General features: G+C 32.6%; 1 protein-coding gene across 2 annotated transcripts in view; it reads left to right on the top strand.

Moving 5' to 3' along the window:
* The window catches only part of Nos (Nitric oxide synthase), a 752676-nt gene that overhangs the window by 623598 nt on the left and 107746 nt on the right, over positions 1 to 21332 (top strand). For both annotated transcript variants that reach the window (XM_075364470.1, XM_075364469.1), the window contains exon 3: positions 9195 to 9357. In XM_075364470.1, coding sequence (XP_075220585.1) covers positions 9195 to 9357 — 163 coding nt within the window. The remainder of the gene's footprint in view (positions 1 to 9194; positions 9358 to 21332) is intronic.

Here is a 21332-nt window from a genome sequence, read left to right on the forward strand (position 1 = left end):
ATAAAATTCAGTCTGTTTAATAAAGCACACAGGATAATATAAGCTGGGATTATTAAAATGAAATTTCCCTATATAAAGAATAAAGAGATGACCAAAATGAAACCTGGGATTTTCTGTAAGCGATATACAATTATAAAATCGTTTATAAACAAAATATGAGGGAAAATCAGTTCTTCGTCATTACTATATTATGTAAAAAAGGAAAAAAAATGTTACTATAAATATAATTTAATATGTATGCGAGTATGCGCGCACTTACATACACACACACACACACACTTTTTTTTTAACTTTTTAAACTGTTTTCTTTTTTTTATACGCTTTTATTCAAAACGTATGAAGTAATATATACACAAAAAAGCCGATCTCCGTAGTGGAGTTGTAGCGTCTCAGCCTTTCATCCAGACGACCTGGGTTCGAAACCCGGTCAGGCTTGACATTTTTTATACGCTACAAAATTCCATTTCCATTTCCCACATACAAGCTTCAAGCTTGTGTGGTGAAATCATTAAGTCAAAAAAAAGGACAAATTTAATAAAAACGAAATATTAAATTATTTTCTTTATAAAATTCATTTATGCTAATGAAAACTACATATGAAATGACTTTCTTTACTAAAATCATCTAGGTTCATGGAAACAATGGATTAAATAATTTTCTTTATAAAATTAGCCTATGTTAATAGAAAAAAGATTTTGAATAATTTTCTTTACCAATATCTAAAATTTTATTTTCTGAATGATAAAAGCGTGGGGCGCTCTTAATGATAACATATGAATAATTATAATAATAACACAATAATAATGTAATATATATTAGTTTTATTTAAATATGATAATTGATTTTACTAATCCAGCAGTAATTCTGATTTTTTCCAAAATGTTATTGCACGATTTATTGGCTGTTTCAATGTACTCGATTCTTTCCATTTGGTTGAGTTGGTTTTTAAATTTACGAAGATGACTTGCACTTTTGGCATTTCGATCTGAACAATAAATTTGGTTATTTGCAGGCTCCCTGTTTTTATTATTAGTGATGATTAATAACGTTATTTTAGAACATGATCGTTTGTATCGCTCAGAAATAAGTTTAGCAGAAATGTTAGAACACAACGAGAAAGTAAATTGAAACAGACCATTTATACCATTCACAGATTAAGGAATCGGAAACATCAGAACAACTAAAAAGTAGATTGAAACATTAAGTATAAAAAGTAATTTGTATCGCTCACAAATAAAACTAGTAGAGCATCAGAACTACGCGAAGTTATATCGGAACGCTATCGTTTGCTAATTAGACTGAACGTTCTATAAAATTCAATTCAGGCTGACTCTCTGGAAAATAACTTTCATCAAAAGAATGAAATTATCAACCTCAGGTTGAGGTTATATATGGAACTTAAGTAGCATACTTAGTGTAAAACTACTAAATACATTATTGACACCAAGAACTGCCATGGATTTTTCCTCTTACTTAAAGCCGCTTGCACATCGTCGAGTAATCAAGCAAATCAATGTAGTAGCATTCCAAGCATTCTAGCTGACAACAAAACTTTTTCTCTGCCTATTTCTCTCTCCTTCTCTCACCTAACTTCGAGCACATATGATCGAAATCGTATATTTTTTAAACAGCTAATTTATCGAATTTCTTCTCTATCTTCTTTTATTTTCAAGACGCAATAACTTTTAAATAAATTAACTAATGTAATCATAACCTTTCTAAAAATACTCAACAAAATACGAGTATAAAACCTTTCAAAAGCACTCAGAGGTGACAAATTTGGTTAATATTACCAGATTTATAGGAACGTAAACCATCTAACTGAAGAATACAGAGAAATTTTTTTCCCAGCCCCAATATAATGGAATTCACAGTCGAAAGAATGAAGAAAAACGTATTTTTTTTCTTTTTATAAAAAAAATAAAATATTGGGATTTACTTTTAAATAAATAATACTGAAATAAATTCTTAGTTAAATGTTCTTTTTTTCTAATAAAACTGGCAATCTCCATCTATATTTCCCATTTGCTCCCTCTTTCTATAAACACACCTATCTATGCCCTATATATATATATATATATACGATAATAAGCACTTTTTTAATTTATATTTACTGTATCGGGGGAAACAAACATTTTTAATACGAATTATTTGGTAGTGGTCGGTTGTTTTGTGTGTGTGTGTGTGTGTGTGTGTGTGTGTGTGTGTGTGTGTGTGTGTGTGTGTGTGTGTGTGTGTGTGTTTTATTCACAGAATAAAGTAATTGACATTGGAGAGGGTTAAAAGAAATATACTTTTTTGTAGTGAAAACGTTTGAAAGATACAGAATACGTTTGAAGTAACTCTAAAATGGAACTGTGTTGCTTAAGGTCAAGGGTTTGACGTTCCTTCTATGTATACCAATTTACGTGCGTCTTACTTTGTGGTCAGTTTACTCTATGTACTCTCTTCACTTTGTATTCGATGAATAAGCTGTACTTCTCGGTCTTTCTGAACGTCTTTTTCTATCCACGTGTGTGTGTGTATTTTTGAATGTAACTATACGTGCTCCCGCGTTATAGTTAGTATACAACTGAGATACCTCTATGAAACACAAATTAGTTGGTTGAGGTTCAATGGTTCAATACAAAATTGCGATGAAGAAAATGTTACTCCTCTAAACTCCTCCGGCTATACGGTATACACGGTTTAGCAGATTTCTCTCCTTTTGCTTAGAATTCTCGCATTCATACCGTATACATTCAATAGCACTTGACACTACTAGCAATTTACATATTTATAAACATAAAATCTACTCCTCTTAAACCTCATCTTACCCTTTTAGATACTCATTTACTCGCGCGCACTGTCAAAAGCTTGCTCATACCTACCTTTTGTATCGTACTTCTACCTACTACCGGGTTGTTCTACCTACTACAATAAGGAATGTCTAAGAAGGCTATGAAAATTTTGTTGCCATTTCGATATTCTACGCATGTAGACGAAATTTCAATGAAATTGTTATATCTAGTTAACAAGATAATTAATTTTCAAAGTCAAGACTTTACGCACACGCAAACACGTACGCGCGCACACATCGAGTTGCAAATTATACTACTGGTCTTCCATTACCATTACTTTATACGGAAAAAAATTACTTATATTTAAACGACAAAACGTTTTATAAAAATTCACAACAAACCATATTTTATTATTTTTATAACAATATTATATCATCAAAATAAGCTTACAAATAATCAATTAAATCAAAATGCCGTAACTGGTTGAAAATATTAGAAAAAAATTATTATTAATAAACCACATTTTTAGATTTTATTACATTTTTTTTAATTTCACACGGAGGTAAATTCCAGGTTTTTTAGTGATTTATTCAGAAAATGACATAATGGGTTTGGGAAAAAGTTTCTTCGTATTTTAATGCAAAAGAAAACCATTTTTTAAAATATTTTAAATAAAGTTTATTAAATTAAATATCTACCGTTTTGACTGACCACCTTTTACCATTTTCGACATAAAATAATAAACCCGTCACTAATGCGATTGCTGGAGGAAAAACTGTGAAGAGTGATTGTCATAGATCCCTCTTTTCTTTTTACGTTGGAGAGGAGGAAATGTCTTACAGACAACATCCGCCTGCACAGATGAAAGTATCGCGCTCTTACCGATTAAAACCCTTCCCTCTCTACGATACGCGAAGACCGGACTCGCCATAAGCACAGCAGAGTCTCAGTGGAGGCAAGGAACTCAATGGAGTTCTACGGATATCGACGGAACACGTACTTCCACGTCCGGGCCTAACTTAGCCTGGTCTAATTTAATTCAGCCTAATCTAAACTAACTGACGCAGATGGACGCCCCCCAACCCGCAGACTGATTCCCAACTATTCTCCAGCAAATTCCCCGCAATGATGCTCCTTATTATCTCCGAGACCGCATTCCACTTTTCGGCGCTAGCAAGCATGATACCGATTATGTTATTCGTTTCTAGCAAGCCCGTTACCGCCGTACACCGCATCCTTGATTCGTCCACCTATCGTACACGAAAATCACGTGTTCATCATCAAGGGCGCCACAATACGGGCAAAATTCGTCTACGTTGCTCTCCCTGGTGTACAGATACGGTCTGAAGCAGCCATGACCGGACAGGAACTGAATAAGGAAATAGTCTATTTCTCCAAATCCCCTATAACCCACGGCGGGACACGTTTAATTAGTTTGTATGTCCATCTTCCCTTGTCAGATTCATCCCATCTGGATTGCCACCGTCAACGCCCTTTCCTCCCCCCGGTAACAGTCGTCCATGAATCGTGCCAGCACGTCTATCGGCGGCGTACGGGCGATAAAAAACGCCATCTTAGAGGAGACAGTTTTGTAGCTCGAGCAGAATCGCAGAGATATCCTTCTCTGGACACGCTCAAGTGTCAGTCTGTTGCGCTGTGTGCTTCGGGCTCGATATAGGCAGGTGCCCCATATAGCAGGATCGAGTACATGACACGCGCCGTTCCGAGGGTCTTGGAACGTTTATCTTCGATAACTTCACAGACTGCTTTTGAAGGTATCTTTACGTCTAGAGAGTTTTGCAGAGATCGAAATAAATGGTAGTCTAACGGTGCAAGATCAGGACCATCTTTTATGAAGTTTTGTACCTTTAAATTAAAAAAAAAAGGTTAAACAAAAAATAATAGATTTAAATAACAAAAAAAGCTGATTCAGCAATAAGTTTAACAAGAAAATATAGATTTAAATAAATTATAAACAGATAGCGAAAAAATCTTTTATTTCAATGTTTCCAAGTGAAAAAAAAACTATTTTTGCCATTCGGTCGTTTTTGCGTATGTACTCCTACGTATTAATGTTGGCCTGGATTTGGTCTTATAACTCTGGACCCCGATGACCGATTTTATTCAAACTTGGTAAATAGGTACTATCTTCTAGGGTGGGGGAGGGAAGAATATATTAAACAAATATAATCATAACCTTTCTAAAAATACTCAATGATATTTCATCTTCTAAAACCACGGTAGTGTAGCCAGATTTGATCAATATTACCAGAGTTATGGTTCCTAAAGCCATCTACCGGGAGAATACGAAGAGAGCTTTCCCCTACCCCAAAATTTCTTTAGGTTTTCTCCAATTTTTTTTGGAGTGTAAAAAAGTATGATAAAATAATGTAATAAGATTCAAAATTTTAATAAAATCATTCTTTATTCTTATTTATTGTTTTTTACCTGTTATCTATTTATTAAGTAACAGTTTCATCGATAAGGATGTAACACAACTAATATAAAAATGATTGAAAGGTAACTTCCTATATTAGATATACTATGCGGGCGGAAGGTCCCTTTACACTAATAAATCCAGCTTAATCGGGCTCTACTGCTCCCAATTATCACCGCTGATATCGCTCACTGCTGCTAGAAAAGGTGGTGAGGATAAACCGTGGTGGGGATCGTCCGCTGTGTTCATTCGTGGTGGGATGACCTTAGCCGTAGTCGGATGTTTGTTAGCTTGTGTATGGATCCACGAACGTCCACACACTGGTAAAACATTGGAGAATATTATGAATGACTTCTTATGCGTTTTGGGAAATCGTCACTATCACGGAAAACGTTTCTGACGTGGAAGAAGAAGGTTTTTAAAACGGGAAGTATTCTTGATGCACCACGTAGTGGGAAGCCGAGCACTCGAGATGAGACGTTTGCTTCTGTGGAGGTATCTATTCAACGATCGCCGATGAGATCAAACGTTCTGCAGAGTAGGTATTCCAAGATCGACAACGGGAGACCGTATGCGGAAGGACTTGAAAGTTAAATGTTTTCGTTCAACCACAGTTAATGGGTCGAGTAACAGTGACCTTACCAACATGTTTATGCATGTGAGTTATTGCTTGAACGCTTTCGACAGCAAACGATAGAAAGAACGTCTTGTTCTCAGACGAGGGGGCGATTTAGCGAAGCTCTCGTAACCGAAATGTTATTTTCTGGGCGTAAGACAATCCTCACTTTCTGGAGGAAATCAAACACCATCCATGTAATAATTTGGGCTGGGGTGACAGCTGAACATCACCTTGGTCCTTATTTTTTCGATGACACAATCAATCTACATAATTTGAGAATGATCGACGAGCGGTTGCTTCCAAAATTAACGGAAAAAGGGATCGCTGACATTATTAAGTTTTAGCAAGACGGTGCTCCAGAGCATTTTGCTTCGAATGTCCGCAGACAACTCAGTGAAATTTTTCCGAATCGTTGGATTGGACGGGATTCAGAAGAGTTACCGGCTCCATTGCCTTGGACAGAAATCTTGACATCACCGCACCTGTACAATTCACTCTGAGGTTTTGTAAAAGAAGAAATCTATAAACGCAGGTTCGTCAACAACGAGCAGCTCCAAGACGCTGTTCGGTTAGCATTTGAAATGATCACCCCTGATATGCTGTTTGATGAACAACCGAGGCGCATACAGTTGTGCTTTAAATATGGTGTAATAATTAATTGTCTCTACTTCATTTAATATTCCATAAATTAAAAGTAATTAAAAAAATTGATATATAAAAGCACCAAATAATTATTTTAATTTACAAAGTCCTTTATTTATAAAAATTTTTGTTTATTTTTAATAGTATTTAGATTTTATTTACTTAAATAGCCTGTGGGTAATACATTTTACAGTGTAATTATAAAGAAATTATTAAATATTTGTACAGGACTAAAGAAGAAATTCTTTTGATATTATACGAAATATATTGTTAGATTCATTTTGTAAAGCAAAGAAAGTAAATTTCTCTCTCGTCTGAGTATACGGGATAAATATTAGTGAAGCAATGAAATTTTCCTTCTTTCTCTTTAAACGATGCAATCACAGTTAAACTTAAATATTTTAAATAATTTAAAATTATTCATTAGTATTAATAAGCCGTAAAAGTATATTTTATATAATGTCACGTAAACAGAATTATTATAAACATCAAACACTTTAAATGTTAAATTACAAAATTTTAATTAATGTGTATTTTACTTTCCCGTCTATATAGTTATACTATTGGGTTTTTTTTTACAGATTTTCATGATCTTTTCTAACCAAAAACATAATTTTATCGTTGAAAAATTCTGAAAGGATGTATTTGATCTACGTTGAGTTGTTTTTTGTTTTACATCTCCAGTCTGATAGACCAGTTAGCATGAAAATTGGCTCATTGATTTCCTAAGAAGGATATTGATACCTTTTAATTTTGGTCAAAATTAGTCAAGGGAGACGGAGAGACGGACCTATCGGTCCTAAATTTCAAAATTTTATTCAAGGGGTTGGTAAGCTTTTTTCACATAATTACATAATTTAATCCTTCTTTTGTTAGTTTAAATACTTTCCGATTGTGTTTGATTTTATTCGAACTCCCATAAAAGGGTGGGGGAAAATTTCATTTTTTTTATTTTTTAACATTGCTGGACTTAAATTCACATTCATGTACTAATTAGATGATTAGTAATATCACTTTGGTAATAATGTATTAAGGAAATTTCATTTCAGGGGATATTTTCAATTTTTTGTGAAGGATAGTGCGCCTATTTATTTTGCGTTTTTCATCAGTTATTGTTTTGCTTAATATCTTTAGACTGTTTAACTGCCCATGCACAGAACCTCGCATATCATATTTAACTCGATAGTCTTAAATAAATAATATGTATTTTAATCACATCCATCTTTTTTATTTTTTTCTATAATTAATTGTGTATTTGTGATGGTGTCCTGATTAAGATTTTACCACGGTTTCCCTTGATCCATCCATACAAATATGAGGCAGCTGCTTTTTTTAGCTATGAAGTAACATATCTACGCGTCCTGATGTGATCTGTTTAATATATTATTATTTTTAAATTAGAATAAAATATTTATTTATCCCAAATACTTTAACAAATAAACTTGAAATTGATTGATATATTTACTTTTGTGTTAAAGAGATCCGGTGCGAAGGTATGTTTTTTAATATTGGGAAATTTCTTAAAAATAAAACAAGTCTACAGCTAACTTAATTACTTGTATAAATAGTTAAAAAAAGAATTTAATTTTCGGTCAATTTGAAGAAGAAAATTTGGATTTAATGTTATATGTACTTTGTATTTACTTATAAAAGATTTTTTTCCACAACTAATATATTTATAATCGGCGTCATAAGGAAACTACAAGTAAATCGTTTGATAATAAACATATGATACGGGGTTGTTAAGAAACTCCCATAATAAATTAATCCATAACAAAAGTTATCGATAAGAAATATTCATAAAGTTCATTAATAATAAAAAATCTTCCTTCATTTCATAGCCAATAAAAACAAATAATAGCCGATAAACTAATAAATAATCAATAAAATCAAATAATCAAGCGATAGCAAATTTATAAATACATAACAATTTAGTAATTTACAAGAGCAATACAGCTTGTAACTAACTATAAACAAAAAAGTAAACAAAAATTACATTAGTAGATTTGGCGTTAGTAACTACAAACTGTCATCAGTAACCCCTATGTCAAGCACATGGAGACATTTTAACCTTCCGACGTTCCTGCAGCTATCAAGCAAATTGATTGCTAAGTGATTGACGTGATTTTCTAGACGATGTTAGAGTTTATCATTGTCACAGAATTTTTTGTGTATAAGATGAAAATTTATTAATTTATTATGCAGATTTAAAATTATTTGGTTTAAAAAATAAGATAAATATTATAAAATAAAATGTGATTTGTTAAAAATAAATAAATAATATATGTTAAGTTTGAAGAATAAATGTATGAAAGATTTTTCGAAACGCGTTCCAAATTATGGAACATTACTTCTCGGACTAACAGGTATGCAGAAACTGCCCGAATTGTTGTAAACCGAAATGTAGTAGATAATCTGCACAAACAAAATATTTTTTAAGCTTATATATGTTATACTAAATTTTGAATTAAAATAATTAATTAAATCTGTATCATCTGCTGAAAAAAACGCATGAGTGGTTGTTGAAATATTAAGTAAAAGTAAAAGAACAAATCAGTGCTTTGTAAGAAAATAAAAGAATCCAGCAAAGATATCTATTTAAAAAAACTTTTTCAAGAATGTTTAAATTATTTATATCGAATAGTTTGATAAATATATGTTTACAAATTTATTTATTCTAATCTTAATTAATTAATGTTGTTGTTTTTTTTAATAGGTCAAACAGTGCCAGTTTGGAGAGTCGTTGGGCTCAAGTACAAGCCGAAGTGGAATCAACTGGTACGTATCAGCTAACGGAAACTGAACTTGTATTTGGAGCAAAGCTCGCTTGGAGGAATTCAGTTAGATGCATTGGTCGTATACAGTGGGCTAAATTACAGGTATTTATGATATTTTTTAAAAATATTTTATACCTAATTTACGTTATTTGTATGTTTTCTGTTATTTTGAACATTTTAAAGTAGTTTATATCTCTTTCATAAGTATGCTTATCTGTTTAACAATTTTTTCCACTGTTGTGTAATTCTTAGAGTTAAAAGGAATTATTGTTACATTCTCTATTAATTAGGTTGATTCATTTATAAAATACCGTCTGACTATCTTTTTTAATTATTTTTAAATTAACGGTCGTATCCTTGAGAAATTAGTATGTTTCTTCCTCGTAATCATATTTCAAATTGAACCGATTTATAAAATATGTACTTGTTTACTATCGGTGGTTTTTAATATTCAACATTCTATATTAGACTCCGCCTACTGACCAATTAAATGTATTCTCATATTAATTCTTTCCAAATCAGAATTTTACAGGCATACAAATTAAAAAAAAAAATACACAATTACCTTAATTAAATGTAACAATCGAAAAAACAAGAGATTTAAAAATGAATCATTTAGAAAAATTAGCCTCAATAATATAATACAATAATATCAGTAAAGATATAATAATAGTAATAATAAATAAAAAATGTAATAAATTATTATATGTTTATAAACAATAATGTTTACAGTTATAATTATTTAAAATAAATATTAACATTTTTTTGAGATAGAAGTGAATTTTTTTTAAGTTGAATATAATGTATGGATATGATACATTTGTGTAGTATATTTATCGATATGTATTCGTGTAATTAATTCATAAATGCGTATATAAATTATCATTTTAAATATTCTTTAATTTTCATTGCTTGAATTGATCGGATAAGTTGACCTATAAACATTTTTATCTATTAGAGATGAATTTCTTTGACATATAAAATCTTATTTATACGGCCTCTCTTCTACGATACCTTCCTATCAATTTTCTACCGTACCGTAGTTTAAGGTGCGGTTTAGTGTTGTACGTTTAAAGAGAAATCCTTTGATCTCTTACGATAGATCGGGATTAGTTGTGGTTGACTTTGCGAATGGGTTGTATCGATTTAGTAAGGCTATTAAATAATATGATATACCTATTTATTACAAGAAGTAAAGTATTTATTGAACACTTACTTCTTAGTAACATTTTCTCCGTTGTTTTACATTTTTATTTTTTTACTTTAAAATAATACATACTTTATTATTTTGATTTATTAATTTTATTAACACACACATATATATGTATGTTTAAAATATAAAACGGTGAAACTTGTTTTTTTGTTAATACCTTCGTTATTGAATTATAAGCATTTAAAATTGCAATGACAGAAAAATCGTGTTAATAAAACGAGGTAAAACGCGCTATTTGAACGATTTTATTGCATTTCACATTCATAATGCATACAATAACGAACGTTAAACTGCTATAATAATAAACAATAACTAATAATTAACAATAAATTAAACGGCTGTATCAACTGATATTATTTTATAAATAAAAATTATCTTCCATTGCTAATATATGTTAATATTTGTTACTTATCCTTAATTAAATAAAATAAGATGAAACAAATATCAGGTGATATCAACACTGCATGGCAATCCTGCGTGAATACAGGTATCCAGATGTGTCTGTCAATTTCAAGTTGAGTTGTGTAGGAATTGAGTGTCATGATGTTCTTGTAATGTGTGTCAGGTAATCGCCTACCGTGGATCAACGTTACGCAATTCAATTCTGTGCCCGTTTAAAAAAAATCCTTCCGAAACGTACAAAATATTGAAAAAACATTCATTGAAAAAAGTTATCATGTGCAACATGTTTTTGTTGTCACGTATGTCTGCGTATTTTTGACGGACGAGAAAACGTGGAAGATATGGCAAGAGCGGGTTGTCCGAGTACTTCTATAACGACGTTATGGTAAACATAGCGAGCGTCATAATTTGAGAAGATTATCATATCGGTGTGCGGCAATCGAGAGAACTGCTGCAAATCTAAAAAAGCAGTTCACACAACATTCTCTGAGAGGAAATGCATACGAAACGCGTTGCGTCTCGTTGGGTACCGCAGATCTTAACGCCTGATCGAATGTGGAAAGCCGCATATTCATCTTCAAAACATTGTCGGCTCCGTATGAGAAGGAAGGAACACGCTTTTTGCACAGTGTGGTAACCGTTGATGAGTCTTGGATGTTCCATTATGACCCTGAAATGAAACAACGAAGCTCCCTATAGAAGTCAACATCTTCACCTTCTTCGAAAAAAGCGAAAGCTGTACTCAGCGAAGTACAGCTGAGTGAAGTCATGATGATAATCTTTTTTGATCATGAAGGATTCATTTTACTGACATTGGGTACCTACAAGGATGTCTGTATATGTTCTCTGGTACATCAGTGTGCTTAATATAATGCTAACTCAATTCGGCAAAAAACTGAAAGAACTTCTATTGAATTACGATAATGTTAGCTTCCATGTTATTCAGACTGTCTGCAAATTTATGGATGGAAAAATTAAAATGGTTCCTTACCCACCGTACAACTCAGATCTAGCAGCTACATCCGACTTCTGGCTGTTCCCAAAGAAGAAGAAGCTGAAAGGACGAATATTTGAGACGAAACTAGAGGTTGTTTTTGGATCCTCCTTGTATCTAAGCAAATCAGTTTTATTTCAAGTCTTACATAAAAAAGCTTAAAAAGTGGGCCCCGTTGTATCTCTAGTAGTTTGTGAGAAAATCTTTGCCAAACCTACAAAAATTGTAGTCTAGATGCATGCTTACTTACGTTTAACGTAAATTTACTTTGAACATTGTCAATAACCAAATAAAATGGATAAGATAACATTTATATAGAGTTTAATAGTTATGAGAGAACTGATGTAATTAAAGAAAAATAAAAAGCGAATAGAAATTTTAATAATTTTTAAGTGTATGGTTTGTGAAAACCATACACAGCTAAATTTTTTTTTAAATTTACCCTGTAAGATGATGAGTGAAAAGGTAGACCTACTTCTTTCAAAATATGTTATAATTTTATAACAAAAACCATTTACTGAAAGATAATATTACACTTTACGTTCTGTTGGATTTTCACTAAAAATTGTAAATCCTCTAAAGTATATTTAAAAGAAATGTCAGTGAAGATGAAAGATGTATATTTAAAAGAAATGTATCAATGAGTGATAAAAGACATTCATGATTTAATCCTTAAATTTACAAATTATATTTAAAACATTGAAAGGGAAATTTCAAATTCAGTAGTTTAAAATTAGTTCATATTTTAATTAATAAATTTTATTGATGAATATATTTCACTTTTTCTCTGTTTTTCTCGTGTGTGTGTGTGCGCGCGCGCGGTGTTGTTTTTTTCAGTAAATAAAGGTTTAATTTTCTACTCATTTGGTACGGTCACTAGCTGCTAAAAAAAGAGAACAGCATGCAGTAAACTGGTATCTTTAACTTCGATGATCTACGGAAGTCAGTTCACTTATCATAGCATTAGTAGTTGAAATTTTATCATAATTCAAATCTTAATTTTTTAGTTGTAGAATCGTCATGTTGTAAGCGATGCACCTACTACGAATAAATGTTCTGCTTTAGTAAATCTTCTTTGACGTAGTTCAATTTCAACTGCTCCTGGTTATTTGCATCCTCCTTAACTTCCTTATTGCTTATTTCTTTCATTGTAATGTCTGAAGCATCCCTTTTCTCTTCCTTCTACTTTTCCCTCAATAATCCTCCATCAAAGTAACGTTGTAGCTTTAACCAAGATGTATTCCTTCAATGTATTAGATTTATTAACCTCTGCTTTTCTCCTATTTTTAACAATACTTCCTTATTTCTTACTTTGTCTGTCTATTTCAAATAAACACGGCATGCGAGAGGGAAGTATCTCTTTAGGTAAATTTTTTGCAACGCAAATTTGACATGCTTTATGCGTAGTTTCTGAATAAAAACTCCGTGGGGAAAATTTTTTTCTTTCTAAAAGAACGATTTTAAAATTTCCCTCATAATTTTTACTTTCCCGGCTAATGTTTTATTACTGTTGCAGAATAATAGCTATAAAGGGATAGTATAGCGATCGCTCAAAACTTTAGGTATCAGGTTTTTTTTAAAATCGACGTTTCAAAACCCGCTAGGTCAAAAAACGCGAAAAAAATATTATACACATTTTCCGGAAGGTGTTGTACATACATGAGTTTGCCATATTTTGATTAATGTCTTCAGAGTAGCTCAACATAAATTCCTCGAAGATGGATCCAAATATATATATATATGGATCGTTTTTAATTTTTAAATTTTTGTATAGTAGTTGTAGAAAATTAAACTTTAAAACGATTAAAGTTTAATTATTAAAAATAACAAAATTTTAAATAATCACATTTAGGGTTGGGAGAAAATTCTAAATTACCCCTAACACTTTGAAGATCTTGAAAAAACCCCGTTGACCAAAAATTTAAACTATAATTGTATTCCATTGCTTATTTGGATATAACGCAACTTCCGCATGATTTTCGACCCAGTTGGGAAGGGGCATCCGAGTACCCAATTTTTTTTTTCCTTTTTGTAAATTATAATTTTCTTAACTCTATTAAATAACATTCCACCAATTCGGAACAACTTAATAAAGTGCATAAATAACCTCTAAACCCAACAAACAAGAGAGCTGAATTTGACCCTTACTTAAAACATACATTTTTTTAACATTAATTTTCCACTCAGGAAAATGATGACGAATGGAAACGGCACAAGAGAGGTGTGGAGGTGAGTCATCGTTCTGAAATTATACTTTGAGTCTCAGCGCTAGAGGAACTCCGGGGTAGCTGAAATCCTTGCGAAATCTTTCACTATGAACTTCTTCCATTATTTTTACAAGGAGAATAGGTTATGAAAGTTCCAAGAGAACGTCTTATCTACAAGATACTTCTGTTTGTAGAAGTATCTATGGTATATATCATATTATGGTATGTGAATAAATCCAAATTTCTTTTTTTAGGACTTTCTCTTCGATTATCCGTTATCTTAAAATTTGAAGAGACTAGAAAGGAAGATTCAATATTGATTGTTTTATTGTTATTCAAAATATTAAAGTGTAAATTTATAAGCATAAAGAATAATTTTAATAAAATTGAGCGTTGTAACGCCATAATTTTGTTTTTATTCAGTATGAAAACTATAAATACATAACATAGAAATTGTATGTGAGAAAAAGGAAGTCGTTATTGTAGTGCAAAATTTCTTTTCAACTGAAGAGCTGAAATAGATTTTATTTGTTAATGATAAATTTATAAAAAAAAAGTTCTGTCGTCGTTTGTTGTAATCTTACAGAAATACATTTGAAGTAAGACACGATGAATTAGTAGATGTAAACAGAAAACAGTGGTGAAATTTTTATTGCATGTTTCATCTCTTCAAGGTTTCACGTGCTAACGATCAATTGAGCAAATAAAGTGACTGAGTTATATTGTAATTTCTAACCTCTATCTAAAACTGCGTTCTATTTTAAGGAAAAAGAGTTGTAAATATAAAACATAAGCAAGTTTTTGTTATCACATTTCTTTATACCATTCATCTTCTTTTTTTCACGGAAAACAATATACTGATATCATTTCTTAAACAAAGAAAATATTTCCCTCCGTTTACCACTACTACAGGAAGTGAATTGTTATGTTTTATTCTTTTTTTTTTCTTTTCTATATATGTTGACCCTGCTTCTTTATAACCAGAATTTTTGGAGAATCAAAATAAAAACTGGAGATCACATACTTTATCCTTTCCTAACCATTTTTCACCCTTTTAAATTATACATATATATAAAATTCAACCTTATTCTTTTTTTATATTTATAGTAACAAAAAATGAAGATGATAATGATGATAATAAAGACTACTTACTTAATAAAATAATTTTAGTTTTTCTTTTTAAGTAATTAAAAAAATAGGTGGAAATGTTAAACGAGATTGTTTAATTCAAGATTGAAGTTCTATCTACACCAACGTTTAGTTTTGGCCGTGATGTATATAAATCATCTGAAGTGTAATTGGCACTAATTAGGATTGCTTTCTCTGAGAGTTATGTTAATTATTTATATAACCATTTTCTTATTATACAGATCAGTATTTAGTAAATTTTGTGTGTTAACTTATCCTTCTGTTTATGTTTATGAATGTGTAATTTCTACTATAAAGAAAAATCATTACTTATTAAAAAAAAAACAAAAAAAAAACCATAAGTAATAATATCCGGCTCTTTCAAATCAGATAACAGAACTTTTTTCGACTAAGTCAGTATAATATTTTGCTTTACAAAAAAGGTGCTTCGTTCGCCATTTTTAACAAATTATCAAAAAATTTAAACAAATGTTCCCACTAAGTTATTTAAAACAAAATTAAACGATTTTTATAAAAAGTTTATTACTCTGTTAATGAATTTCTTACTAATAGTAAATAATTATTTTTATAAAAAATGGAACCTACATCAAAATGTGCTAAAAAGTAAGAAATTATTTCGTCCAAATACTTAATTAATTCCTTAGACACTTTTTTGAATCAGCGCCTGCTTTACAAAATTATTTTCTAGATATAATATAGATTTGTTCTATAATACTATAGACGTATACTTTATAAAAACCAACACAGAAATTACATCCGTGGAGTTCTTATTTGTGTGCTTCGATTGCTTTATAGTTTGCGATTATTACGTCTTTTTATATACGCTATTTGTAAGTCCATTCAAGTACTACGTAAGTACGATCATGTATTTTGGCAACGATTCAAAAAAGTGTCCAAAGAATTAATTATTTGAACAAGCCCTCGTTCGTAATGAACAAGCGTTCATTACGTTATATAACCGTTACGTAATTACTTTATGCATTATTACGTTATATAACGTTAACATAACGTTCATTACGAGGAGTTCGTAATGAATGTAAGCCATCTTACGTACGAGTCCACTTGGAGGGCCATAACGGTGGGGCACAACATAAATCTCCTGGAGGAAGTTCAACGCTACATGACACTAAAAGTGGCGTCGGCATTCGCCTCGGACGAGACTGAGGCGGTGATACAGTAACCGGAATGTCGCCGCTCCAGCAGTTAGTGACAGAACGTACGCTGATCTGTTAAGAGACCCCTAAAGAAGAGGCCATCCCAACCCCCACACGAGAAGACACCCGCCTTGTGATGATCTCGGTCGCCACCCCCCTCCCACGTTCCTAGTCACGATGGGCTTTAACAGGAGTCGTCTTTCGCCCTCTAACGTTTTACATCATCTCACAGTAATAAGCCAGGCCTCGTTGGGATGCCACCGATGTAAAAGTCTCGGCAAACATTTCGGTGATTTTCAAACTCAGCATTTGCCTTCGCCAAAGGCCTTGTCCGGACATCTTGAATGTCCTGCATCGTTGCCCTCTGAACTAGCTAACCGAGTTCGCGGAAGCACAAACCCCGCGCCTGGTTCTACTTTTACTGAGCCAATTTCTTGTAAATGATTCAAGGCAAATGAAAATCAACATACCACCAAAATGCTGTTCGCAACAACGAAAATTTAGTCCTAGTTCCCTTAGTGAACTCAAACTTTAGTTCATATCCCTGTTTTTGTTAATTTACGGACTCCGGTCTGGTCTAAAGAAGAGGCCATCGCAACCCCGTAGGGGATGTGACGTTCCAGTTGCCACACCACCCTCCCGTTCCTTGCCCTGATGGGCTTTAACGGAAGTCATCTATCGCCCTCTGACTTTTTACATCTCATAGTAATAAGCCTGGCCTCGTTGGGATGTCACCGATGCAAATGCCTCGGTAGACATTTGCATCGGTGATTTAATAACTCAGCTTCGGCCTTCGCTGTAGGCCTCGTCCGGACATCTTCAATGTACTACATCGTCACCCTCTGAACTAGCTAGCCGAGCTCGCAGAAGCGCGAACCCCGCGCCTAGTTCTACTTATTATGAGCCAATTTCGTGAATGTCTCGTAATTTGAGGCAAAATAAACACAACATACCACCAAACTTGTTGGTCGCAACAACGAAATTTAGTCCTAGTTCCCTTAGTGAAACTCAGCTTTCGCTTTAATAAACCCCTGACGTAGGTTAATTATAGACTTCGGTCTGGTCTACCAGGAAGAGACGGATTGATCGCCTACTCCCACTCAGCTCCATTGCAGAGTCCTGCGTGACATTCACCACAATTAACCGTCGTCGAGATGCCGCTACATGGATCAAGGATCATACAGGACGCGTAGAATGATAAAAGAAAAGTCCTTTATTGAGGCTGAAGAACAAGACTGGAGAGAGGGGAGATGATGGACATCCTCCTGCGGAGCCGTCGTTTGTCCGCGCTTGCGTGGATAGGCAACGGTGATGATGCACGGGGACTCTGGATCCCCTGAGCTCAAAGGCAACTCCCGGGGCTGTGTTAATGCTTAATTGCAGGTTCGGCCCCGGGAAGGGAGTTCGTGAGATAAGAGGTTTAGTCGGTAGGGCGCAGGCACACATACGCACTCTAATAACATCTTGTGGAACCTGTTAGTGAATCCGACACTCAGTACGTAAATAGGGTTACTCCGACTCACAGGAAAAAAAAGTATTTGAACAAAATTATTTATTACTTTTTTGCGCATTTTGATATTGGTTTCATTTTTTTTTTTTTTAATTATTTCATAATTTTCCCTGTCTGATTAATAACGATGAGTTATTTGCGGAGTTAATGTGGTTGTTTTTTGATGATATAAAACAGCTGCCCCAAATCAAAGGTCATTAGCGTTTTGTTCAAAGTTGGCTCCTTGGTGTGAAGCAGAAATAAATGTTTGGTATCAGTTTTCATTTTGAGAGCTAACTATAAATACGAGACAAAGAAATGTCATGGACTTCATTGATTTATAAAATAGTTTGCGTTTTGGCTAAGTTACAACTGGCCAATTGGAAATGCTTTACGAAAAAAAGGAGAATACCTTTAACGTATCCGCCGGATGGTGAAAAAATCTTTTTGTTAATTTTCTAAATTTTTTTTGTGTCAAAGTTTTTTCAACAACATGGTACCAGCGCGAAATGCAGCTGTGTCGAACGCAACAAAATTTATTTCAATCGGATTAATAGGAAACATTTATGCGCGAATAAACATTAAAAAAATGTACAGGTCGAATACAAAACCTCCTTTTTTGAAGTTAGTTAATCAAAAATTATTAAAAGCTGAGTTTTTTCATCTCATTTAACGTGTGGATAAATAAATTCTGAAACAGTTTTCATTAATGTCTTTTAAATTGTGATTTATTATTTATAATTAGTATCTTTATGATACTTATTTTAGACATTTAACGTGTTTATATTTTAAATAATTAATATAGTTTTTAGTCACGTCTATTTTTTATTGTATTTTGTGATACTGCTTTAATGTAGATTTTATAAAGGTTTCCCTTGGTCCATCCACCCAAATGTTAGAGTAGTTTCTTTTTTATCCATATTCGATTGGTTTAATATGTCCAGTATATATTAAACATATGCAGCTATATTTGGTGTATATATACATACCAAATTTCATTATACATTTTTATTGAAAAAACACAAAATGGTGGATAAAGAGTAAATGAAGCTAGGTAAGAAATTTGTTCTATGAATTTTTTGTTTCATTTGATATCCTGAATCAGTTCTTTAAATTTAACCAACACCTCTCATGGAACACGTGTGTGTGTGCGCGTGTGCGCGCGCTCTTGTACACACACACACACAAACATGGTCCCTACAAAAAACTGAAATAATTTCACGACATGTTCTTCAAGCAAAAAATAATGAAAAAAACTTTATATAAACTTTGGTCCGAAAATGCTTCATTTTTTGAGTTATAAGCTGCGAAAAATTTCCCCTTGATTCCTGCATCAAGGGTAAAATGAAGGCTTACTGAAATTCTTTTAATTTACATCAGAGAGTAAATTTATGGTTTCACGTGGTTTTTAATATAAATAATTGAATAATATGGTGGTTCTGTATCTCTAATATTGATTATTTGAAAATTATTATAAACTCAAAAAATTGGAGTCACAAAATATAAATTTTAAAGCGGCGTACAATAATTTTGTAAAATTATTAATAAAAATTTGTAGAGAATTTAATTCTTTGAAAAGCTAGGCAGCTACTTTCAACTGAACATGAAGAATGTCAGTCTTTAACTTCTACAGTTCTTATCTTCTGATCGTTCTTCTACCAACGAATATACTAAACCTGGATATCCTAATTGACCTGTCACACAAGCATCTCAGCTTTAAAGATTCTGTCATTTTTCTTCCTCTCGAATTCATCATAAGTCTTTTTCATTTCATATTTATTAATCCATCCTAAAATATTACTGTATACCTATTTAAAAAAACCTCTATTCTTTTCATTTCTATTGTGCCTACTCTGCATTTTTCACTGCTGTAAAGCATTACACTACACACTTTTCACAATATATTTATAACTCTTAGATAAACTCGTATATTATACAAGCAGATTTCTTTTCGTATGAAAGTTCTTAATTTTCCAATTTATTTAATATGTCCATATGTTAATATGCATTGATATGTTCAGTATATATTAAATATATGCAGCTATATTTGGTATGTATATATATATATATATACCGAATTTCATTATAAAAATTTGTTTTTAAAAAACACAAGAAGTGGTGGACAAAGAAAAAATGAAGCAAGATAAGGCATTTTTCTCCATGAATATTTGTTTGTTTAGATGTTCTGAATCAGAGCAACTGTGCTATTTAGTAGCCTTCGTCCTTTCTAGCCTCGTCGTGCATGTGATGGGGAAGGAGAAGCGGTAGGAGAGTATCAACCTCGTTAAAAATCCAGGGTATATCTGGTTTCGGATTGTAGCACCCTGTTATAGAGCCCCTGCCTTGGGTAACCGGCGAAAATTGGGCAACGGTCTTGAAGGCGGGCGAGGAAGAAATCCCCATCGGCGGGGAGGGCGGAAGAGCCTAGGGAGGGAGTACACCCGAAGAAAATCCAGGGTAGGATGTGCTCTGTGAGCTGTGATGAAAACAAAACTCCTAGGAGAAGGGAACTCCAAATTAACATCCCCTGATCCTCCAGGTTATAGGTTTAGTCCGTCGGATTAACTTTCCGACCATGTAAAGAATTTATTGTTACAAATCCAGGAAACAAACCTCGAAGTGGACAGGACTTACGGAGAATTAGACGAAAAAGGAAAAAGAAAAATAAAGGGCTATGTTTGGGAGGCCAGGGGTCACATCGGTCTGTAGCGAGCGCCTAGGAGTAAGTAATAGCAAACGTCTCCCAATTCTGATATGATTTTGTTTCCTGATTTTGTTATTTAATTCCTCAAAATTCTTTATTTTTATTTTATTATTTATTTTCCGATTTTACTTTACTCCTAGCAATAAATTTAAAAATTAAATTGACATTTTTAAAAAATATGTTTTTTTAATTAAAACCTTTTATAAAATAATTGTGAGACAGCACACCTAAAATTTCATACAAATTTCTTACTTTCTCTATAATAACTTACTATGTCCAAAATAGATAAATTATTTTGTACGTCTCAAATAATATAATTTACAAAAGCTTACACTTCTATCAGTTAATACTGTCACCTTGTCCCTTGTTCGCAACCAACTCACCGAAGAGCTTGTAGTATTTAACCGCAGACAAGAACACTATCCCGAAGCGGAAAATTCTCGTGACGCACTCTTTGTTCGTACCCTCGATTATTATCGCACAATGTTTTCGTATTTATCGTACACTGTACTCCTGTTCAGAAGGGAACGCAAGTGAGTTTGGGAATGTTTTATTCCCCTACTTATTGCAAAACCTAAACATCTATCCCTTTGCTGTTGGGTCTTTCGAATTAGATGGCGAATATCTATTTTTAGTTGTTAAATATTTGGTTTTTAAAATAGACGGAGTTTCTTTTTTAAATCTTGAGTTTTACATGATTTTACTTGGATTATTCCTTGCGAGATTTGCAAAGTTTTTATGTCTTCCTCCCAACGCGATTCTCCT

Source organism: Lycorma delicatula, chromosome 4 (assembly GCF_047948215.1).
Source record: "Lycorma delicatula isolate Av1 chromosome 4, ASM4794821v1, whole genome shotgun sequence".
Lineage (NCBI taxonomy): Eukaryota > Metazoa > Arthropoda > Insecta > Hemiptera > Fulgoridae > Lycorma > Lycorma delicatula.